General features: G+C 46.2%; 2 protein-coding genes across 2 annotated transcripts; both read left to right on the top strand.

The window, feature by feature from the left end:
• Positions 1 to 634: 634 nt before the first annotated feature.
• On the top strand, positions 635 to 20,718 carry Kdelr2 (KDEL endoplasmic reticulum protein retention receptor 2). Its single transcript, XM_055598481.1, has 5 exons — positions 635 to 862; positions 10,280 to 10,380; positions 15,399 to 15,557; positions 17,044 to 17,296; positions 19,179 to 20,718. Exons 1-5 carry the CDS (start codon positions 772 to 774, stop codon positions 19,211 to 19,213), a joined length of 639 nt encoding a protein of 212 aa, XP_055454456.1. The 5' UTR covers positions 635 to 771; the 3' UTR covers positions 19,214 to 20,718.
• LOC129670071 (60S ribosomal protein L32-like) lies at positions 13,488 to 14,016 on the top strand. The gene has a single exon (XM_055598482.1). It carries the CDS (start codon positions 13,558 to 13,560, stop codon positions 13,963 to 13,965), a length of 408 nt encoding a protein of 135 aa, XP_055454457.1. The 5' UTR covers positions 13,488 to 13,557; the 3' UTR covers positions 13,966 to 14,016.
• Positions 20,719 to 24,296: the final 3,578 nt, after the last annotated feature.

The following is a 24,296-nucleotide window of genomic DNA, read 5'->3' as shown; positions in this document are numbered from 1 at the left end:
CGAAATCAGGTCTTCTGAACGAACAGCAAGTGCTCTGAACCACTGATCTCTCTCTCTCTCTCCAGCACTAAAGTAATTTTTAAATGTCATTTTTATTTTAAAAAATTAATATTTTAACATATATTTTTTATTATTTATTTTTATTATCTAAAATGTCTGTATTAGTTTGTTGTGTAGGTTTGTGCACGTGAGTGCAAATGCCCTCAACGGCCAGAGGCCTTTGTAACACCCCTGGAGATGGTGTTACAAGCACTGTAAGTTGCTCTACGTAGGTGCTGGGAATCGAACTTCTGTCCTTTACAACAGCCGCATGTGTTCTTAACTGGTTACTAACGTCACAATGCCCCTAAGAGAGACCCCTGCGGTCTTACCACAGGAGGAAACACAAACAAAACGAAACAAAACAAACAAACAAAAAAAACCCAACCCTCACAATGAAGTGTCGTTTCAAAAAGGAAAAATTTGAAAAGGAAATCGTTGGCACCTCCGGAAATTGCGGAGCACTCTGGGTCCTCAGTCGGCAGCCCACGCGGGATGTAGGGTCCGGTTTACTCAAGACTGCGGGGCCTTTAAGGGGCGTGGCGGGGGCGTGGCCCCAGCGGGCGCCCGCTCTCCCAGGCTGCCCCGCGCGCGACGGCAGTTCGGCCACGTCCCTGGCCACGTCGCGCCCGCTCCCGCCATCTTTCGCCGCTTCCTCTCTCAGGGGCTGTCGCCGCGTCCTGAGTCGCTGCCGAGCCCCGGGGCCGCCGTGCCGCGCCGACCGCCGCCGCCATGAACATCTTCCGGCTGACTGGGGACCTGTCCCACCTGGCGGCCATCGTCATCCTACTTCTGAAGATCTGGAAGACGCGCTCCTGTGCGGGTGAGCGGCCGCCGGGGCGAGGCGCGTGGGGCAGGAGCGCCCGGAAGGACCCATTCGGCCCTCGGCGGCTCCAGTGCCTGTGCGGGGCTTGCGGTGGCCGGACACACCCCCTTCTGCTGGCCCGGCGGGCGTCGGAACCCCGCCCGGTGTGCTCTCGGGCTGAGGTGTCCGGCGCAGCTCTGGGTCCCCCGTTCTGCGCTCGGTCCGCCCGCGAACTTGCTCCGTCCGGGCGCGGACAGCGCTAGCGTAACTGCCCCCGGGTCCTGCTGGATCTGAAAAGTTCAGGCCGGGATCTGTGGGGCTCTGGTAGGCGTGTCCCTCTCCTTGGGCTTTTTGGGGAGCCCCTGAGTCCTCGGGAATCAGTGGGAGACTTGCTCGGGGAGGATGGGTAGGACTGCGGGCGAGCAGGGCCTGACGTGGCAGCCAGGCCACCCGCGAAGGTGGGGCTGGCTGGAGGAAAAGGGCATCCTGCAGTTCGTCCTGTTCTCTTCAAGGACTGGAGCAGGGGATGGGGTGGGGGAGGCAGGATGGTGTAGGATCAGGCCTGTGCTTACACCTGAATGAGCTACAACTGGAGTCCTGGGGTTCGCCCGTCCTAAAAAGAGATGTGAGTCCTTTAAGTGACTTGCTTGGCTTAGCTTCATGCTACTTTGAGAAGCAAACTGGTTTTGTGTTTTTTGTCGTTGTTGTTGTTTTGTGTTTTTGTTTTTGTTTTTTTTTTAATTCTTGAGTGCGGCCGTCTAATAACTGGTCCTCTTACCACTGCCAGCGCTGGGTACCACAGACACCACGTCACCAGTGAGTTGGCCCTGGACCTCCCCCGAAGTCCGTGCCTATTTCATTTGAGTATTGCAGAGAGGCAGTAGAATGAACGTTCCTCACCTAGTAGCTGTGGATTTCTGCATTTCATTAAATAATAGGAATCTTCCAAGTTTTAGATAATTTCTTAGTGAATGTGATGGTGCTTGCCTGTAATCCCAGCCCTTGAGAGGCAGAAGCCTGAGGATGAGGAATTCAAAATCAGCATGGACTATATGAGGCCCTGTCTCCAAAAACAACCCCCCCCAAAAAACCTCAATTAATTGTCTAATTAGTTAATTAAATACAGTTAAAAAGTATTGTCCTTAAACTTAATGCTATGGCTTGAAAGGAAATGGCTTTGTAAACTGAAATTTAATTTTTTTTTTTTCAGAGACAGCAGAAAAAAGGTGTCCTAAAGGACCTGGGTGATAGAGAAAAAAAACCCATCTGGCTTATTAATAAACACCACCCTTTTGACTCTGCTCTCTGAAGGTTTCCTCTCTCCCTGGAATATAGTTGCGATCCAGGAAGTAGGCATAACCAAAAAAGACCTTTGATCAGTCAAAGTAGATGTTACAAAGTTCTTGTACTGAAACTGGCCAGTTTGGCTTGGAGGTAACCTGAGAGGCTCCGGTGTGTGATCTGTAAGAGCAGCAGAGTCATTGCTTCTGTTGTGATAGGTGTGTGTTAGGTAATCAGCTTAGTGTTTCATACGGCCATCTCAGGTAGTCCTTAAACTAACAGTGTGGGCAGCTCCCTGTTCTGGGAGAGGGAACCGAGGCTCAGGGAGATAAGCAAGGTTTTGATGAAGCCAGGATTGAAACATAAGTGGTAATTAGTAATTGGGGATTTCAAATTAACACTTGCTTTGGCCTCAGCAGTTTTAGTCTGCACATTTGATGCCAGTGGCTTAGGTATTTTTGTTGTGTTCCGCTCGGATACTACTTTTAGTCTGTAGCTTTCTTTCAAAATCTCTGTGTCTCTTCATCATCTTTCTTATGTTCTTCTGCCAAATAAAGATGTATTTTGTTTTTAGTTGTGTGACTGCTGGTTCCTGTGCAAGCCAGAAGAAGACATCATATTCCCCTGGACCTGGAGTCACAGGCAGTTAGGAGCTGCCCAATGTGCTGAGAACTCACCTCAGGTCTTTTTCAAGAGCAGTACATCCTCTTAATGGCTGGACCATCTCTCCAGCCCCCAGAAATAGAAGTTTGTTTGTTTATTCTTTGTGTGCCTGTGTGAGTTTACCGCAAGTGCAGAAGCCCCTGGAGACCAGAGAGGGTTTCAGATCCTCTGGAACTAATGTTATAAGCAGTTATAAGCCACCATGTTGTTGTTGGAAACTGAACCCAGGTAGCCTGCAGGAGCAGCAAGTGACCTTAACTGCTGAGTTGTCTCTGTAGCCCCCATAAGTAGAATTCTTTTTCTTGTTGTTTTTGTTTGTGTGCTTGTTTATTTTTGTTTTTTAAGACAGGGTTTCTCTGTGTAGCCTTGGCTGTCCTTGGCTTTGTAGACAGGCTGGCCTGGAACTCAGAGATCTGCCTGCCCCTGCCTCCCTTAGTGCCGGGATCACAGGTGTGAGCCACCACACCAGGCTTATAAGTAGAATTCCTTTTTTTTTTTTTTTTTTTTTTTGGTTTTTTTTTTTAATATACAATGTTCTGACTGCATGTACACCGGAAGAGGACACCAGGTCTCATTATAGATGGTTGTAAGCCACCGTGTGGTTGCTGGGAATTGAACTCAGGACCTCTGGAAGAGCAGCCATTGCTCTTAACCTCTGAGCCATCTTTCCAGCCCCATAAGTACAATTCTTAATGGAACTTTAAGCAACAAGGAAAAAGGAAGTGGGGTTGCTATTTAATATTCATTGTTTTCATGGGAGATTAGAGCATTAAGGAAAACAGTATTTTGGCTGAATTGCCAAGATGAGAAAGTAAATGGGTAAGCTAAGTTCTTATGTGCTTCTCAAGTATCTCTTGGATGCTTACACTGTCCTCACTCTTCAGACTCAGGAACCTCTTCATTCTGCTATATAAAATACCCTGACCTTTCAAAGGTGAAATTCACCAAGATCTTTATTCAGATGAAATGCTCACTTGTTGTAGTCGCTCTGCTTTTCATGCTGACTAAAAACAGTTGTTTAGAGACTTGAAAAAGGAAGAACTTTGATCAGAGTTTCTTAGATATCTGGAACCGGAGCCATGTCTGTCCAGGTGATGGTTCTCATAAAATCGGAGCTCACATTAGGGTGTCAATACCAGTGCTGAACACTTGAGCAGCCCCTAAACCACAGGACATCTTCCCTAAGGGGAAGATGAGGCAGGCTAGTAAGGAAGCTGGACAGTGCATATTGAGCAGTCAGTGCTGCCGCAAACTTGGAATCCTGTTTCAGCCTCCCAAGAGCTAGGACTGCAGGTGCCTGGACACTCCAGGCTTTAAGGACCTGGTTTATAGTCGGGGGCAGTGAGGTGGTGTATTTTGAATATAAACTCTGTGGCTGTATCTGTTGTCACTACAGAGGGAAATGTCAGTGAGGTATAGAGAGTGTCTTCTGTTCCTGAACTGCCAGGCAGCATGATGGTCAAGCTGTCTCTTTTAGGGTGTCGCTTTTTTGTCCTATTCCCTTATCTACAGTACCTTGGAAAAAGAAGCCATGATATCTACTTATTTATGGTACTGGAATTTGAACCCAGGGCCTCTGTGAAGTCAAGCAAGTGCTCTACCAGCTAACTTTTCCTATGGGCTGACAATCACTGTCAGTGCTGTGCACTGCATTAAAATGACTAGGGTCCTGAGACCCGTGACCTCCAGCTGCCTCTTAAGTTCACTTTCCTTTCCTTCTAGCCATTATGTAGGTTGTAAACCCTTCCACCTATCAAACTTGTCAGGAGCAACTGTCCCTGTAATTCACATAGCTGAGTAGTTTTTATATTTGAAGCAAATAGAAAACACTTTTTCTTTCTGGTATTGGGGATTGAACCTAGGACCTTGTGACCTTGTGCATGCTGGTTAAGCTCTTATCCTTAGCACTGTATTTTCCAATGGTAACTCTTATTTTTGTTGTCGTCATCGTAGCTGAGTATTTGAAGTTTTTGTATCACATTCCTAGCTTCCTAGAGCTGTTTCCTCTGTTCCTTTGAGGACTAGTCTCTCAGTAATCATGTCATGCATTGATTGGCCACTCTGTGTGCACAGCACTGAGACAACGAAGAGCAGCAGATGGCAGCGAAGTTTCTGCTCTCAAAGCTGCAATGGCAGAACCCTTGGTTCTCTACCTGCATTTTATGAACTGGGTGTGGCAATGCACGCTGTATCCTGGCATTCTAGAAGAGATAGGAGACCTAGGAGTTCAAAGCCTTCTTTGGCTGTGAAGAACCTCGACAGAATAAAAATGACGCTGCGGTGGAAGCAGCTTAATCTAACGTGAGGCGTGGGTTTGAGCCTTAGCATTGCATAAAGAAAGGTGCAGGCAGGTCAAGTGAGATGGCAAATCGTGTGAAGAGATACAGACATAGGAGTCAAGCCATAAGGGCAATGACTGAATGTGAAGTGGAAGAAGACTCCAAGGACACCTCCTGTGTCTCCCCAACAAGAAGTGTAAAGACTGCCGAGGAAAAGACTGAATATGTAGCCAAAGATAACCGTGAACTTCTTATTGCCTCCACCTCAGAGTGTTGGGATCACAGGCATACATTGTCGTGCCCAGCTTATGGAATACTGGGTTTTGTGTTTGCCAGCCAAGCACTCTTATCACTGAGCCACAAAGCACTGTCTGTAGATAGGAGATGTTTGTGTAGAATTTCTAACAACAAAAACTAAACAGGGTCATGCCTGAAGCTCACTTGCTGTTCAGAGTTCAGTTCTCAGCACCCACACAGGTGGCTCACAAACTACTGGTAGCTCCAGCTCCAGGGGCTCTGATGCCCACTTCTGTCCTCCATGAACACGCACACAAATACACACACACACACACACAAATAAAACCTGGAAAATATAGAAATCTACAAAAATAAGTGTAAATCTAGGAAAAATTATAAATAATTCACGTGTCCAATGGTCTTAATTTTTGTTATGTCTACACTGGAATATTGCAGACATTAGACAGGATGGAACCAAAAATGTGTGTTTTTGTAGCAGGAAGAGATGATTCCAAGATATGAGTTTGCAGAACAGGTTGTAAAACATAAGGTTACTTTAAAGGGTAAAAATATATATGGTACACATCCAAACACAAATGGAAAGGGGACTTTTAAGTGGCTGGAGAGGAGGCTCAGCAGTTAAATCACCTGATATTCACTTCCCAGCACCTACGTGGGGGCTAACACTGATCTGTAACTCTAGCTGTAGGGAGTCTGACTGCTTCTGGCCTCCACAGGTGCCAGGCACTAATACACATAAAACTAAATCAGTTTTTTAAAAGGAGGGCCCTTAAAACAGCTCACACAGTTATATTTAAAATGAAGATGGAAGGCTGAAGACTAGGATCGAAGAGATGGCTGTCATTGAGAGCACTTTCTGCTTTTCTAGAGGACTCAGGTTTGGGTCTGATACCCTCTTCTGACCTCTGAGGGCACCTGTACTCATGTGTACTTAACCCACAAGCAAAGATATGCACAATTAAAAGTAATAAAGATAAATCTTTTAAAAGAGAGAGAAGACCTTATACTCATTGTTTTTGTTTTTTGACACAGCATTTCTCTGTGTGTAGCCTTGGCTGTCCTAGACTCCCTTTGTAGACCAGGCTGGCCTGGAACTCACAGAGATCCTCTTGTCTCTGCCTCCTTGAGTATTAAGATTACAGGCATGTGCTACCACCACACCTGGCTTAACCTTACACTTACTCTATGTTTTAACCTGTTTGAAAAATTTTAATGATTGGCTTGGATTTAAAAAAAAATCCAGCAAAATAGTATGTAGGAAGAACTGTCATTTCTCAAGTATTCACAAAAGCATGTGTACTATAAAGCACTCTCCTCTTCTTTTCAGTACTCCCAATAAGTTAGTGTAATGTGTCCCTCCTGACAAGTGTAGAAAATGGAATTAGGGTGGCATATAATAGGTCCAGCCTTACCCTTCACCCCAACTGAGCTTGTACATAGACCCTCTGGTTCTGGTTTCCACATCTCTCTTCCTGCTGAGAATCTAACCCAGAGCCTTTCTCATCCTTGATTGGGTTTTTAAGACAGAAGGTACCAGCTACCACGTAAAACCTAGGCTGGCTTTGAACTCTGATCTTCCTGTCTTAGCTTCCTGATTACAGACAAGCTTGGATTGCAAGCTTGTTCTGCCATGCCTGGCTCTGAGACAATTCTTTTTTTTTTTTGTTTGTTTGGTTTTATTTATTTCATTCTTTTGTTTTATTTTTTGATCCTTTTCTTTTTTAATATATAATTTATTTAACTTTATTTTATGTGCATTGGTTTAAGGGTGTCAGATCACCTGGAACTGGAGGTACAGACAGTTGTGAGATGCCATGTGGGTGCTAGGGAATTGAACCTGGGTCCTTTGGAAGAACCGACAGTGCTCTTAACCACTGAGCCGTGTCTCCAGCCCCTCTGAGGCAATTCTTAAGTAGTGAGTTGTGGAGCCCAGGGTCAGGTCATGAGTTTTAAAAGAATGCCCAAACTGGTGGCAATGCACACTTGTAATCTTAACACTTGGAGAGGTGGAGGTAAGAGGATGAAGACTTCTAAACCAGTTTTGACTCCACAGCAGATTCAGGGTCATCCTGGGCTATTTGTCTGTCCCTACCAAAAGAAAAATATATTCTTAGATTTATTTTATGTGTATGAGTGCTCTATCTGCATATATACCTGTGTGCAAGAAGAGGGTACCAGATCACGTTATAGATGGTTGTGGGCCACCATGTGGTTGCTGGGAATTGAACTCAGGACCTCTAGAAGAGGAGACCGTGCTCTTAACCACTGAGCCATCTCTTCAGCCAGAAAAGATAGTTTTAAAAAAATAGGAATATCCAGATGCTTTGAGAGAATCTTAGTGGTACAGCTTTTCCAGGTGGCTCGACCCACATTGCTTGGTGGCATCCCTGCTGGTACTAGAATCTCGTTTGCTTGGGTAAGGCATCTGTTCTATAAACAGGAATGTCAGAAACCCAACTTTGAACCTTGGTTGTAATTTAAAGTCCTGTGGGCCCAAGTGTGGAGACATGTGCTTACTGAGCTTAGTGGAGAAAGGCAAGAATGAGCGATACTCACCTGGCAAGTTTTGCTCTTGACTAGCTGTCAGGTGCATTTGGTACCAGGATGTCTGTGAAAGCTGACAGAGAGTGTTCTGTGAGTGCTTGTTACATGCTCGCCTTGGAGCTTTGTGGCCCAAGATCAGGCTGGTATTGCCTGAGATGATAGCTCAGTAGTAAGGTGCTTGCCTGACATGAGGCCCTGGGTTTGCTCCTCGGGACTGCAGGTGGGTAGACAGAGAGAGAAAGATCAAATGACTGCAGATTCATCAATAGGCAAAAGGTAGCAGGAGATTCATGCCAGTCCCTCTCCTGTCTTGAGCTTCAGATTGCTTCCTTAGGTGAAGATGAGACACCTTTTCAGTGGTGGAGAGAAAAGCTGCCACTTGCTAGGGAGAATAGTCGCTGCATCCTGTAAGCATCTTAGATTCCCAGATGCTAGTTCTTGTGTGGATTCCCATGGCACAGACTGCCTGGCCTCTCCTCGGCTCAGCCAGGGAGACTCACTCCTCTGGCTGGCAGTAAATTAGTGCAGGGCCCGGAGCGTATTCTCTGTCTACCGTCCTAGAGACACAGTACAACTCGGATTCTTGGCAAGTTTCATCTGGCATAGCACACAGTGAGACTTTGCCCATGACATGAAGATGAAGCGAATTACATTTTCTTTTGAGCATGTGTTTTTCTGGACCCTGCTATGTGTCAGGTGTAGTGGGCAGCACAGGAAATACTGAATGCAGTGAGGCATAACTTCCACAAGAGAGTCTCTCTAGTGGAGGTTTGCATAGGGTACAGGAACCAGATCATCAGACTGTGCGAGAGTGTGTGAGGCCAGAGGAGCAGCTCACCTGAGCTGTTTGCCTTCCGCCGTTTTTGAGACACTGTCTCTTTATTCTCCACTGCATAAGCCAGGCTGTCTGGTCTGTGAGCTTGCAGGGATTCTCCCGTCTCCACCCCCCACCTCTCAGTAAAAGTGCTGTGATCCCAAATGCTTGCTACTCTGCCTGGCTTTGCATGGGTTCTGGGGGTCCTCTCACTTGCATGACGTGTGGTTGCTCTGCCGAGCCAGCTCCGTGGCGTGTCTTAAGTCTGTGGGGAAGCCAAGGCAGCAGCTGGTGTGAAGTACCTGCTGAGTGAATCAGCAGCGCCAAGGCAGGGAGTCTCCATGTCCCCGTGGAGGTGATGGTTCTTTAGTTGGGTCTCAGGGCAGTCAGTGGTGAGCTGACTTGGCTTTTAGTGCAGGAATGCTGAAAGCGATTTTAACTGGTGCCAAAGCCCCATTGGAATAAACCCATTTTTGGCAAAATGCTTGTCTTTTACTATTTTATTGAAAATACTGGAAAGAACCATATAGCAAATGAAGTGGAAAATTCTCAAGGCTTCACTAGACATTTTGTAGGACCTGTCTGCTGCTTTTGTCTCCATCGTGTTCTCACTCCAGTGTTTAGTATCTGCCTCGACGTTTGTCCTCTGGAACATTAATCTCTGATAGAAAGCGGTCCCCATATCTGAGGAAAGCAGTCAGCAGCAGATTGGCTGCCCAGCTCTGCCCTCCCTGCCCATTGGAGGAAGCAGAGTCAACTTTTCTTCTTTCCAATGAGGAGTTTTTGGAAGGAGCTTATTACTCATGGTGAGGAAGTGCTTACCGGCAGGCTGTACTTTCTGTAAGCCGTCAATGACCTGAGAGCATCAGCGTGCACACGCCTTTTTCCACAGAGTGGAGTGAGGGAGGGTGAGGTGAGATTTCTACTGGGTCCATGCTCAGCGCTTCATAATGGGTAGCGTGCCCTGCGGGTGGTTCGGTTCCGACAGCAGTCACCTTCCAGTTATCATAAATTGCTCAGTCCATACCATCTTGAAATTCACAGAGCCTGTGTGCAGATGTCGGTGTCTGAAAGGTCACCTGTACAGTTGTGTTCTGGTCTCCCCCGTGTGGGCTGTGCTGCCGTACTCAGCGGGTGGGAACAGGGTGGACCAGTTTCTGTTTTGTATTGTTTTGAGTCAGGGTCTCGTGTGTAGCTCAGGCAGGCCTTGAACTCAGGCGTCTTGCTTCCCAAGTGTAGGATTTCAGGCTTGTGCTAGCATAGCCAGCATGTGAAGGTCAAGACAGCGGGATGCCGAACAGCAAGCAGCTGTTTGAGCTCCGTCTTCAGAGGGCACATGTGCATGTCTGGGAGTGTTGGCCAAGTTCAACCGAGTCACTTTCCTACCATCTTCGACCCTAGAAGGACAAGTTGAGAAACCCAGAAGGAGTGTTACAAGAAAGGAAAACTGATTTTCTCTGGCTTAATCAATTGTCCCCATACTGGGCCTTTGACCCCAAGTACCCTTTTTCCCTGCGGCACTTTCTGTCCAGGGTGATGTCCGGAGCCAAAGTTCTTCCCCAAGACAATTCTAATGCTCACCTTTTGTTTCCTCAGGCATTTCTGGGAAAAGCCAGCTTCTGTTTGCACTGGTCTTCACAACTCGTTACCTGGATCTTTTTACTTCATTCATTTCGTTATATAATACGTCTATGAAGGTACAGTATGACATTAACTCCAATGCATTTTATTGTATAATATGTCTATGATGGTATAATGGGATATCAGCTCCAGTGCATTTTTTTTATGTCTACGAAGGTATGGTATGACATCAGCTCCAGTGCATTCATCCACCATGTGCACACCTGTGGGAACTGTTAGCTTTTTTTTTTTTTTTTTTTTTAAAATCTCCCAAGTTGGTAGGTTTGCTTTTTTTTTATTTTTTTTTTTTTTTTTCATTTTCAGTATGTGTATATGTAAACTCAGACATGCATGTGCTGTGATACTCTTGTGGCCAGAGGGCACTTTTGGGGAAAAGTTCTCTTCTTCCACCCAACTTGGGTTGTCAGGCTCAGTTGGCAAGGGCTTTACCTACTCAGCCATCTCGATGGTATGTTTGTGTATGTGTGTCCTTCTATCTCCCTGTAGAGGGTTGAACTTTTTTCACACATCTGCAGCGCACCTTTCTCAGATGACTGTGTACGGAGTATTTTTCCATAGAGACCACTGGGCATACTCTACTTTTGTGTGTGTGTGTGTGTTTTTCTTCTGTTTTTGTTGGTTTTTATTCGTTATAACTTAGGGGTTTCGTTGTGACATTTGTACACATGTACATGATGTATTTCAGTCAGAGTCACCCCATTGCACTCTCTTGCCCCCTTCTGCAATCCCTCACCTCTTCCCCTTGCTCTTCCAAACCAAATCCCCGTCTGCTTTCAAGTGTTTGTGCTCTCTTTTATTGGATGGTGCTGGGAACTGACTCAGGCCCTCAGCTTCTGCAAGCGCGTTACAGCATTGCTCCAAGAATGTGGTTTGGAGCCCCCTCTCCCCAACACTTTGAGTTTGAAAGTATCTATAAGTTTAGGGTAGTGGGTATGCAGTGTTTGGGTTTATGATCTTTGCTAAAAAAACAAATTTGAGGGCCAGTAAGGTGGCTCAGTAGGCATGGGGCCTTGCCACCAAGACTGACAACATGAATTCACACCAGGGGACTCACTTGGTGGAAGAAGAGAACCAAGTCCAACAAGCTATCCCTTAACTGCCACACATGCGCCCACATACGTACACAAAGACATATACCAAATAAATAAATGTTTAAAAAATTAAGGAGAAAAAACAAGTTTGAGTCACCTGTAATCATTGGGTTCTGAACTCTAGTAATCAGGAAATCAGCTGCCTTAAAAATGGCTAGATTAAGCCAGATGGTGGTGGCATACACCTTTAATCCCAGCACTCAGGGAGGCAGAGGCAGGTGCACCTCTGAGTTTGAGGCCAGCCTGGTCTACAGAGTGAGTTCCAGGAGAGCCAGAGCTATACAGAAACCCTGTCTCAAAACAACAACAACAACAACAAAGGCTAGGGGAACAACTCAGTCTGTAAAATGCTTCTCATGTAAGTGTGAGGACCTCAGTTTGATCCCCAGCACCCATATAGTTTGGGCATGGCAGCACCCACTTATAATCTCTGCTCTACAGAGGTGGAGACAGGAAGAGCACTAGAAAAAATAAAAATAAATAAAAAAGAGCACTAGAGCTCGGTGTCCTGCCAGCCTAGCCTATTGCTGAGTCCCTTATCTCAAGGAACTTTGGCTGGAGAGAGTGCAGCGTTGAAGAGTACATGCTCCTCCTGTAGAGAGCCTGAGTTTAATTCCTAGCACTCACATCAGGAGCCTTACAATGGTCTGTAGCTCCAGCTCCACGGGCTCTTTCTTGTGGCTTCTGTTGGGCATCCCTACACACATCATATACTTGCACAGACATACACATAAATAAAATAACCCATCAACAAGCAAACACCCAAGGTTGGCTTCTGTCGTACATATGCAGGTACACAAATAGACCTGGATGGATGCACATACACAGAATGGCTAGGTTTCTGTTTGTTGTCTGAGTAAGATAAGACTGCGGTGCTGGAGATGGGGAGTCAGAATCCTTTCTTCATACTGAGGCCCAGCTGTGGGTCACAGGCAGGGCCCCAGAAAGCTCCCAGCTGGGATAAGTCTAGGCTGGGTATGGTCCAGAGGTGCCTCAGTGTGGGTGCCCATAATGTGTGTGCTTTCTTCATTACACGTGCAGACCAACAATTTTAATACCATGTTGACTATTTACGGATATAAACACATAATGAGGGGCTGGGAACTGTAGTGTCGTCAAGGGCTTTTAATAAGGGCTTGGTGATTATCCTCATTTTCCCATTAAGTCATTTGCCCCAATGTTTTCCTAATTCAGTTTTTCAAGTTGTAGCCTAGGGAAAAGGAATAACTAGGCAGTGTGGTCCCTATCCCAGCCATCTCTATTCATGATTGAAATCTGCTGTTTGATTTTTAGACCTGCATGTCTGCAGTTTACAAATTGATGTAATTTCAGAATTTCAGGCTTTTCCTTGGGGCTGGGTGACCTTTTGAAGATGAAAGATCACAGGACTCAGTTGTGAGCCCTCGAACAGTCCTTTTGCTCTATACAAAATGCTGCTGTCTTGGAGGCAGAAGTGTCTGGGGAGATGGCCTTTCAGTTAAGAGCACTTGCTGCTTTTGCAGAGGCCAGGAGTTTAGTATCCGGCACCCACAGCGGCCTGTGGTTCCGGCTCCAGGGGACCTGATTCTGTTTTCTGGTCTTTGCATGCATATAAATGTTTGTGCGTACACACACATATTACATAAATCAAAAATAAAATAAATTTTGGAGCTGAAGAGATCACTCATCAGTTAAAATGTTAAGTTCATACTGCTTTTTACAAACTTTTTAAGACTTATTTTATGCATGTGTGCTTTGGCTATATTTATGTAAGTACACCACATGTGTGTCTAATGCCAGAGAGATCAGAAGAAGGCACTGGATCCCGTGGGGCTGGAATTACAGATAGTGGTGAACTGCCACATGGGTGCTGGGAATTGAAGCCAGATCCTGCAAGAGAGCAGCCGTGTTCTTAACCAGGTCCCCGCCCGGGCTGCTCTTACAGAGGACACCAGTTCGGTTCCCAGCACACATCTTGTTGCCTGTCACTTCAGCTCCGGGGAGTCTGATACCTCCTGGTCTGCAGGCAGTACACGAAAGTGCACAAACTCACAGTCAGACCCAGGCTCATAGTAATTAAAAATAACATCTGGTTAAAAATAATGGTAAGGGCTTCTTCCTCGGCGCTACCTACGAGGTGGCTGCCATCTGTTTTGAGGCAACATGGCTGCCCTCCGGCCTCTGGTGAAGCCCAAGATCGTCAAAAAGAGGACCAAGAAGTTCATCAGGCACCAGTCAGACCGATATGTAAAAATTAAACGGAACTGGCGGAAACCCAGAGGTATTGACAACAGGGTTCGGAGAAGATTCAAGGGCCAGATCCTGATGCCCAACATTGGTTATGGGAGCAACAAGAAAACTAAGCACATGCTGCCCAGTGGCTTCCGGAAGTTTCTGGTCCACAATGTCAAAGAGCTGGAAGTGCTGCTGATGTGCAACAAGTCTTACTGTGCTGAGATTGCTCACAATGTGTCCCCCAAGAACCGGAAAGCCATCGTAGAAAGAGCAGCACAGCTGGCCATCAGAGTGACCAATCCCAACGCTAGGCTGCGCAGTGAAGAGAATGAGTAGATGGCTTGTGTCCGTGTTTTATTTGTGTTTAAAATAAAACCACAAAAACTGCCAAAAGAAAAAAAAAATGGTAAGGACAGATGGCTCAGTGGATTAGGTCATGTGTTGCCCTTGCAGAGGACCTGAAGTCTGTAACTCCAGTCCAGGGACGTCAATCCCTTCTGCCCATGGAGAGCACCAGACAGGCATATGCAGTGTGTGTGTGTATGTGTATGCAGACAAAACACTTACAACATTTAAAAATCTAAAATAAATAATCTTCAGATAAACAGACAGAAGTAACTTTTGGCTTTTCTTTGTTACAATACCTGACTGAATTTTAAAGCAACAATCCAAATATTTATTGTCAAAATAACACAGTGTTCGAAATTTTTTTATGTTCATTTATTTTGTGTACGTCTATGAGTGTAAGTTTAACCTGGATTACAGTGTTTTTTTTTTTTTTTTTTTTTTTTAAAAAAAAGCTAGTCAAAGGAGCATTGGCCAGAAGTCCTTGGTTCAGAGCGGCACTGAACTTTGCATTCTTTCCCTCTAAAGCTGCACTGTTGTAGCTTAAGATGAGGTTAAAGCCTATCTGTTTGAAAGTTCCTTATAGTTTTAAAACATATGCTTAAGATTTGCTCCAGCTAACCTATTTGTAGCTATAAATGCAAGAAAAATGAAGCATATATTCACACAAAGGCTTTAACATGTTTACAGCAGCTAGTCACGAGCTTCCAACAGGAAATAGGTCACCCCCCTTTAGCTGGCGAATGAGTAAGCAGACTTTGATGCACCTGTGTTCCCTCCTCTGCCCAGCCCAGTGGAGGAAATGGGCTAGAGGTAACGGCTCGGTGGATAAGAGTGCTTGCTGCTCAATCGTGAGGCCTGGAGTTCAAATCCCAGCACCCACATTTGGCAGCGTGCACCAGGTTGTAACTCCAGCTTTAGGGGATCTGCTGCCCTCTTCTGGTCTCCGTGGGGACATTCGCACACATATGCATACAGAAATAAAAAAAAATTGTGTTGATCTCTAAAAAAGAGGGAAATTACTAATGTATGTAGCGGCTTCAGCTAGCTCTTAGTCACATTGTGCCATCTGAAGAAGCCAGGTTTGAAAAGCAATGTGTTGTTTCACTTCACTCATGTGCCATTCCAGGAGAGGCAAAGCTGTGAGCAGAACAGGAGGGGCCAAACTAAAGCCTTGAGAGGACTTAATTACAAAGAAGCAACAGGGTAGGATTGGGGGTGACAGAACTGCCCTGTATCCTAATTGTGGTGGCTGTGTGACTCAGGAGTATGCACATGCACAAGCCAAAAGTAGGTGAGAGTATGTGTGCGTTTGTATGTGCGTGTGCGTGCGTGTAAGTGTAAATTGTACTACCTGGGTGGTAGCGATGGTGTTTAGAAACAGTTGCAGTGTGCCGCTAACCAGGCGTCTCTCTTTTGTCTAGCTTATCTACATTGCCTGCTCCTATGCCACCGTGTACCTGATCTACATGAAATTTAAGGCCACCTATGATGGAAATCATGATACCTTCCGAGTGGAGTTTCTGGTGGTTCCTGTGGGAGGCCTCTCATTTCTAGTCAATCATGACTTCTCTCCTCTTGAGGTTGGTTAAGGGATTATTTAGTGGTGACATCTGGGTCCCTACATAAAAAGACCTGTGACAGAAATGGATTCTTATTGGTTTGTTTTCCTCTCTTTGTCTTTGCTGTTTGACAGACTCCTGGTATAGTATACATAGATTGGTAGATCGGAATTAAACCACCCAGCCACTTGGGTATCTGTTGAGTTTATTGCTGGATGTTCCTCCAAATTAAGCCTGGTGTGGTACATGCCTGTCACCCCAGTACTTGGGAAGTAGAGACAAAAGGATCAGGGGTTCAATGTCACCCTCGGTTATATAGTTTGAGGCCAGTGTGAGTTATATAAGACCTTTTCTTAGCAAAGAAAGCAGGGCATGAGAAGAGCATGTGGACATACAGAGCCAGTGCTCCTTGACTTCCGACGGAGTACGGTGGCGTGGCCATTTGTTGATAAACTTGTTAGCTGAAAAAACAATTACTATAGCTGGCTTACCAACCCAGCACATTGTAGACGGTTGTTTCCTGTTGATGCAGGTGAGGCCCTGGGTGACCGGCTGGGCAGCACATTGCTGCCCAGAGCCACAGTGTAGCCCACAGCCCCAACAGGTGAACATTTAAGTGTGCTTTCCATTTAGTGTAAGGCAGAGCCATCTAGAGCGAAAAGTACAGTCAGTTGGCGGAGAGTCAGTAGAAAGCAGGATGGGTTGGGGACCCAGGATCTAGGGTGGGACAAACCCACTCAGGAACATCTATGTGGATTCATGGTAGTCAAGATCATGATAGTTTCCAGCTTACCCAGCTCATCAAGCCTCTTGCATGCTGTTGGCCACACTGTCTTTTTTTTTTTTGAATAGTTAAAATGCTTTATTGTATACAGCTGGGATGCAATAAAACATTTTTTTAATTATTAGTTACATTTTATTAACTCTGTATCCCAACTGTATCCTGTTCCCTCATTCCCTTCCTCAGCTGCTCCCTGCCCCTTTCCAAGTCCACTGATAGGGGGGGACCTCCTCCCCTTTCATCCGACCCTGTTTTATCAGGTATCTTCAGGGCTGGCTGCAAAGTCCTCCTCTGTGGCCTAGGAGGACTGCTCCTCCCTTAGGGGTTGGGGAGATCAAAGGGCCTGCCATTGATTTCCTGTCAGAAATAGTCCCTGTTCCCCTTACTATGGGAACCCAATTGGTTACTGAGCTACCATGGGCTTCGTCCGAGCAGAGGTTCTAGGTTATATATATACATGGTTCTTGGTGGAGTGTCAGTCTCAGAAAAGACCCCTGTGCCCAGATATATTTGGTCCTTGTGGAGCTCCTATCCTTTCCACGTCATACTAACTCCCCTTCTTTCATATGATTCCCTGTACTCTGCCAAAGGTTTGGTTAAGACAGTAGACAGTATCTGCTTTGAAACACTGCTAGGTAGAGTCTTTCAGATGCCTTCTGTGGCACCCTGTCTTGTATGGGGTGGCTGGTTGCTCCTCCCAGCTGAAGCCAACCTCCTGTCTTTCAGATCTTATGGACCTTTTCCATCTACCTGGAGTCCGTGGCCATCCTTCCACAGCTCTTTATGATCAGCAAGACTGGCGAGGCTGAGACCATCACCACCCACTACCTCTTCTTTCTGGGCCTCTACCGGGCTCTGTACCTCGTCAACTGGATCTGGCGTTTCTACTTTGAGGGGTTCTTTGATCTCATTGCTGTGGTGGCCGGTGTCGTCCAGACCATTCTCTATTGCGACTTCTTCTATCTGTACATTACAAAAGGTAGGTCAGTACTCCTGCAGTCTTAGGAGTGGCCTCTGTCAAGGCTTGCTGGCCCAGCTGCCTTCTTGGCACACTGTTAAACCACAAGAGCACTTGGCTTGGCTGTAGCTTTCATGGTTTCAGCAAGTGGTGCATTTTCATTGCAAAAAGTCTGCTTGGGCTGAAGCTGTAGCTCAGTAGGTAGAGGGCTTGCCTGGCATGCTCCACACCTTGGGTTTAAGCCTCAGCACTGCAGAAGACCAGTGCATGGTGATTCTAGCCTAGGAGGTGGAGACAGGAAGGTCAAGGGCATTCTTAGGTACATTTCCACTTGGAGGCCAGCTTGCCTGCATGAGGCTCTTCCTCCAAACAAAATAAACAGAAACCACACAGGGTTGGTCAGGACTAAACTTTCTGACAGCCACCTGAGAACGAACCACTCAGTTTCAGTAAGCGCTTTCAGTAGACAGTATCAGGTGTCTGTGCCCACAGACATGGGGTGGAAACTTCATGTGAGTCTGTGGCCTGCCCCTCCCTTCATGCCAGGAAACAGAACTTACACAGGGTTTTCTAACTCACATGTACTTTCCCAGACTCCATATGTTAGTGTTCAGGGTTTGCTGTTCCTGCCATGAAGATCCAGTGGTTGACTCAACATCCTTGTCTAGGTATATTTTACGTTTGTATAAATGTAGGACACACAGATTTTCTAGCTGTCTTATGAGAATTATCAGTGGTCCTTGCCCAGCAAAAAGATACACGTCTATGCCGATGGGTGCAGATTCCTGCAGACAGCTGAGAGCACAGACCTGGCCTTGGCTCCGAGCTAAGCAGCCCAGTTCCTAATGGTGGGCCTGCTCTTTGTCAGAGCCAATGTCTTAACTTTGGTTTTTTTCTTGAGACAGGGTCTCACTATGTAGCACAGGTTAGCCTAAGACTTGTACTCTTGCTACTAAGCCTCCTGAATGCTGGGATAGACTGTCGTTTGTGTTTTAATGTCTAATTGCAAGACACTGTTCCATAAACTATCTTGTAGGTATACTAGGAAAGCATCGAAACATGAGCTTTGAGTGACACGTTGGCACATATGTGTAATCTCAGTATTCAGGAGGCTGATGCAGAAGGATCTTGAATTTGAGGCTAGCCTGGGTTACATAACAAGATCCTGTCTCAACAAAAAGGCAAAGGGTTGGTGTCATGGCTCAGTGGCTGAGAGGGCATAGTGTCACCCCTAAGTGCAGATCTCTAGAACCGAGGCACAGCCATGCACAGTAGTGTGCATCTGGGTGAAGCGTACTGTGACAAGAGAGAAGCCGGAGACAGGGGAGTTCCCAGCAGCCAGCGGGTCTTGCACAGCAGTGAACAACAAAGGTGGAAGTAGAGGACCAACACCCTAGACTATCCTGACCTGCACACACAAACTGAGGCAACTCCTGTGCTCCCCCTCTCCATCTCCCTTCCTTTGTCTCTCTTTCTTTCACACACACACACACACACACACACACACACACACACACACACACACACACAGCAAAAGAGAACAGCTGTGAATTAAGTTGTGCTTTTGCTTACCTTTTTTTCTTCATTTATGGGTTTTTTTGTTTGGGGGGGGTTGTTTTTGTTGGGCTGTTTTTATTTCTGATTTTTTTTGAAATAGGGTTTCTCTGCATATCCCTGGCTGTCCTGGAATTCACTCTGTAAACCAGCTGGCCTCAAACTCAGATCCACTTGCCTCTGCCTCCCGAGTGCTGGGGTTAACGGCAAGCACCACCGCTGCCCAGCCTGCTTTGTGTTTTTCTGTTGTTATTTCCTTGTACTTGGGCATGTATATGAGCTAAGGACTGGGGAGGAGACTGACCTTGCCCCCACAGGTGACCTCTTGTTCTTTTCTGTCAAATCCTAGTACTCAAGGGAAAGAAGCTCAGCCTGCCAGCGTAAGTGCCAAAGACCATCAGCAGCGTCTGCCCTTCAGGGTGCTCGGACAGGGTCTCACACAGCGAAGGCGCAGGATGCTCAGTGTGGAGAAGCAGAGCCGGCTTCTTCTGCGGCAGCCGCTCACTGGTGTCTCTGCGAGGGTGCAGAGGGAAGAGACCAGGAGGCTCTGTCTACTGCATCCTGCCTTATCTTTTTTATTACTATGTACAAAGATTTTTTTACACAAAGAAACTTAACGCTGTTAATAAATTCAGTGTGTAGATGAATTGGGGCAGTTCCAAAAGTGACAATTTTGTGCAGAATAAGTACAGACCTTTTTTATTTTTTGAAAATTTGTTGAGATGATCGATTCTTTGTGTCTACAGTGAAATTATACTCCTTGACACGTGGTAGATTATCCAAACATCTGTCAAATTTCCATGCTATTTATTTTCTTTTTCTTTTTTTTTTTTTTCCAAAAGATGAGTTGTGTTTGTTTGAAATCTGAGACACTCTGTTCCATTTGATGTTTCTGTCTAAATCAGTCTTCATTGCCCTGAAGATTGTCCCTAGATGTCACAACACTACACTTAAGGTCCAGGAGGATGACTCATAAGTCCTACAGTTTCCTTACCAAAACTTCAAGGTTCCCAGTGGAAACAGTTCAACTGATGCTCACCAAATGCTCACCCTTCTCCCTGCTGAGGCGTGGCCCACAATACCCAGAGGCTCTGAGCCTCTGCCTTCTGAGTGTGGAAAGGGGTGGGGAGTTTTGGACAGAGGACTCTGCTTCTCTGAAGAATGGAACATAAATGGCTACCTGTCACTTCAGTCACAAATCCGAAGGATCACTACAACCATGTCAGCTTCAAATGTTTTTTCATAGCGCTTTTGGTGATAAAATGATTGACAATCTTTTTAATTGGCAGCACCAATTATCATTCCTTACATTCTTTTTAGGTTTTCTTTTTAACTGGGCTCTTGCATGACCTATATTGTGTTAACATCCTAAATAAACATTTTTTTTTTTAAACAGAATGAATGGTCTTTTCTATGAATTAGGCTTTGAAGATAATTTTAAGAACACTAGGGTTTTCACATTTTAACTTTTTATATGATACACTGTAGATATTAGGAGTGTTGAATTCTTGTGTTAAGATGCAGCAAAAGCTCCTTAGGGTTGCACACACTTAAGAGGCTGGAGAGGTGACTCCCTGCTTAGGCACTTGCTGTCCTTGCAGAGTTCAGTTCCCAGGACCCACATAGTGGCTCACAACTGCCTATTGCTCCAGTTCCAGGGGATCCAGCAGCCTTTTCTGGCCTTCCCGGGCACATGCATGCACGTGTGCATCCTCACACAAATAAATGACAGTCTGGACAACTATGGGGATACTGGGTTCTTCATACTGATTGTGACTTCTTCTATGACGCACCATAACTATTAGGAGTATTGAATACTTGTAATGTGCAGACTACAAGAACAAAATATTTTTGCTTCCTGCAATTAAAGTGGTTTGTGGAGGAAGAGAGTCGGGAGGGTTGTGTTTTTATTTACTGTGGGGTCTCTACACGGAAGTTGGCAATGCAACTGTAGGCTTGCCTCGGAAGCCCTTTAGACTTGGCTTCCATGCCTTGTGTTTTTGCCTTACTCGTCAGCATTCTCCCCCCTACCCCCAGCATCCTAGCTTTGGTTTCGATTCTTGAGCCTGCTTTTCTCCTCGAACAATCCCAAGTGGGGAATGGGTGGAAACTCAAGTCTGTTTGTCAAGCTCACACCTAGGTTTCACATGTAAGTGAGACACTGGCTGGGATTGGGCACACTGCACAGAACAAGGATCCAAACCCTCAGGTTGCCAGCACCTTCTGTTGTCCTGCTCCCCAAGCAGAATAAAGTTGGCAGTGGTGTCACCTGCCACTGGTGGCCGCTACAGTGACACCTTTGCAGAGTCTGGCACCTCTATCAAGAGTGTGTGACTGCACTGTGGCCTCATGAGGCGTGGCAAGATGTGGCATGTTTTTGAAGTGTGGTTTCCTAGTTAATTTTGCTTCTTAAATTAAGGTTACCAGGTAACCAACACTTTCTCTTTGAGGTTATGGGGATTTTGTTGAGACAGGTTCTCACTATGTAGACCAGGCTGATTGAACTCAGAGATCTGCCTGCCTCTGTCTTTCAGGTCCTAGGGTTGAAGACAGGTGCTATCACACCCAGCACGATATGAAAGGTTTGGGGTTTGTTGTGGCAGTTTTTAATGTAAAATAGTGCAGTTCTGGACCCAGTGTAGAGTCTAGCAACTCCAGGCATAGGATTTACTCTTGACTCTCAGTTCTGCTCGGCTCCATAGAGAAACTCCATCTGCAGGATTTCAGAGGTTTAAAAGATCCCCTGGGCCTGCAAATGGGCTCAGTGGCTAAAATTGCGTGCAGCCAAGCCTGCTGAGCTCAACCTCTGGAAGCTACCGCATGATGAAGAGTTTCCCTCTGCTTCCACACCACGGTGTGTGCCTGCCCCTCCACTTCCCCGACCCCTTCGGTGAAGCTCCCGCAGAGCTTGGTGCTCTGAAGAAACCTGCAGCACTCCTCCATTTCCCCTTCATTCTGCAGGGACAGCTGCCCGTAAAGCAATCCCTGGGCATTGCTATCGACAGCAGCTTCTCTGGCCCAGGTTAGTTTTGCTAGAAGTTTCAGAATCCTTGTTAGAAACAGGTGTGTAGGATCTGTGAGATGGCTCAGTGCGCAGAGGCGCTTGCTGCATAAGCCTGGTGGCTTGTTCAATACTTGGAACCCGTGGTAAGGTAGAAGAGAGATCCAGTTCCACAATGGTCCTCAGACCTCCATATACATGCTTTGAATGTATGCCCATAGACAGGTACACCCTATCACAATAATAAAATATTTAAATTCACATGTATAGCCGTGTAGGTATGTGTGGCTCCCTGCCGAGGCCAGAGGCATCAAAGCCTTTTGGAGCTGGAGTTACAGGGGCATATGAGTCATTTGATGTGGGTGTTGGGAATTGAATTCAGGTCCTTATCAAAAGCAGTAGCACTCTCAATTGCTGGCCCATCTCTCCATCCCCATATAAATCAAGTTGTGCAAAGGAATAGATGTGTAGAGACTGAGGGACCTTCAGCTACTATCTCTTACCTTTGATAAAGGGTAGCAGGGAACACGTGGAGTTTTGTTTTGGTTTTCGCCCCCTAGTGGTCAGCTTTGGAATTTCCGTATAGCCTGAGCTCTGAACCCTCCTTTTACTCTCCCTTCTGAGCTATACCTTTGTAGTATAGAATCTTGTGAAGGTGCTTCTCCTGTAGAGCCTGTCCCAACACTTCCCACCCCCCTTTTGTTTCTAGACAGGATCTCTTATGAATTCTTAGATGGCCTGGAACTCCCTATGTAGACCAAGCTGGCCTGGAATTCATAGCAACCTTCCTGTCTCTGTCTCGGGAGTGCTGGGACTAAAGGTCAGGTTTATAGTTCTCACTTCTTATCTCTGCAATTTAAAAGCTGGGTTGCTTTGCTAATGGTACTGGACTGTCATCCTCGTTGCTTCAGAGGCTGTGGCAGGAAGATCAGACATTTCCAGCTAGCCTGGGACACCTAGTGAAGTCCTATCTTTAAAAGTGAAATGTAGGGCTGAGAAGGCCCAGAGAGTAAGCCGCTGGAAGTAGAAGCACAAGGACCTGGATTTGAATCCCCAGCTCCCACCTAAAAGTTGGGTGTGCACTGAGGGGTATTGGGAGAGTGTGCTGGAGAGATGGCTCAGTGGTTAAGAACATACTTCTCTTCCAGAGGTCCCAGGTTCAATTCCCAGCACCCATATGGGAGCTCACAACCATCTCTAACTCCAGTCCTAAGAAATCCAGCCAGGTGTGGTGGCAAATACCTGTAATCCCAGCACTCTGGCAAGCAGAGTGGATTGTTGTGAGTTCAAGGCCAGCCTGGTCTACAAAGCAAGTCCAGGACAGCCAAGGCTACACAGAGAAACCCTGTCTCCAAAAACCAAAAAAAAGAAAAAGAAAAAAAATTTAAATTAAGGTGGCCAGGTGTGGTGGCTCAGGCCTTTAGTTCCTGCACTCAGGAGGCAGAGGCAGGTGGATCTCTGAGTTCGAGGCCAGCCTGGTCCACAGAATAAGTTCCAGGACAGCCAGGGCTACATAGAGAAACCCTGTCTCAGAAAATAGACAGGGTAGGTAGATAGATGGACGGAAGGACGGACAGACAGATAGATACGGTAGAAAGTGATAGAGACCCAAAGTTGACTTCTAGACTGCACCCACACTGTTTGGGCTTGTAGCTCGACAGTGGAGCACCTACCTAGCGTAAGCAAGGCCCTGGCTCTAGTATTGGGAGTGGACGAGAAAGGCACAGAGGCACGGACAGGGAGCGCAGGAGGGAGAAAAGCAAGCTGCAGCATGAAGCAGCACTAGCCCTTTAGAATGATCACGCACACACAGGACCACACACACCTGTGTGTGAGGCTGAACTACGCTCTAGATCTCTGGGTCTCATCTAAGACATGTTTCATTCCAGGCCAACACCACTGTCAGGGCACTGACTGAGAAGGAAAACCCAAACCTGTTTACTCATTAACTGTGACATTAAGTGTCTGCATCAAGAAAACCAGCGTGCCCTCAGACTAAAGGAGAGTTTTTAATCTCCTTTAAAGCCTGAGAACTGAGGCTGTCAGGCCTTGAAGGAACGTTTAAGCCAGGTGCGCTGGCACAGGTGGAGCCCTAAATTGGAGGCTAGCCTGGTCTACCTGAGTTCCAGGCCAACTGGGTTGACATAGTGATACCCTATCTCAAACAAACAAACAAAACCAACAACTATTTGGGCTGGCAAGACACAAATAGATGTAAACAAACAAAACTCTCCAATAAAAACATATCTTACAAAAAATAAGTAAAGTGGAAAGGGAGGGGCTATTAGAATTCCTGAATGGTTACTGTTGGGATCAGTAAGCAGGCACTTCTACGGCCAGCTCCAAGGGACCTAACCGGTTATCAGGCATTTGTGAAGACACCCTGACCACCTGGAACTACCTGCCCATGTCATGGGTCACCCTATAAGAGAACTGGAGCCCTCCCCTTCCTCCCTCTCTTCCTTA

The sequence above is a fragment of the Psammomys obesus genome, unplaced genomic scaffold, assembly GCF_907164565.1.
Source record: "Psammomys obesus unplaced genomic scaffold, mPsaObe1.curated_primary_1811, whole genome shotgun sequence".
NCBI classification, from domain to species: domain Eukaryota; kingdom Metazoa; phylum Chordata; class Mammalia; order Rodentia; family Muridae; genus Psammomys; species Psammomys obesus.
The sequence above is the reverse complement of the archived record's forward strand: the minus strand, read 5'-3'. Positions and strand labels throughout refer to the sequence as shown.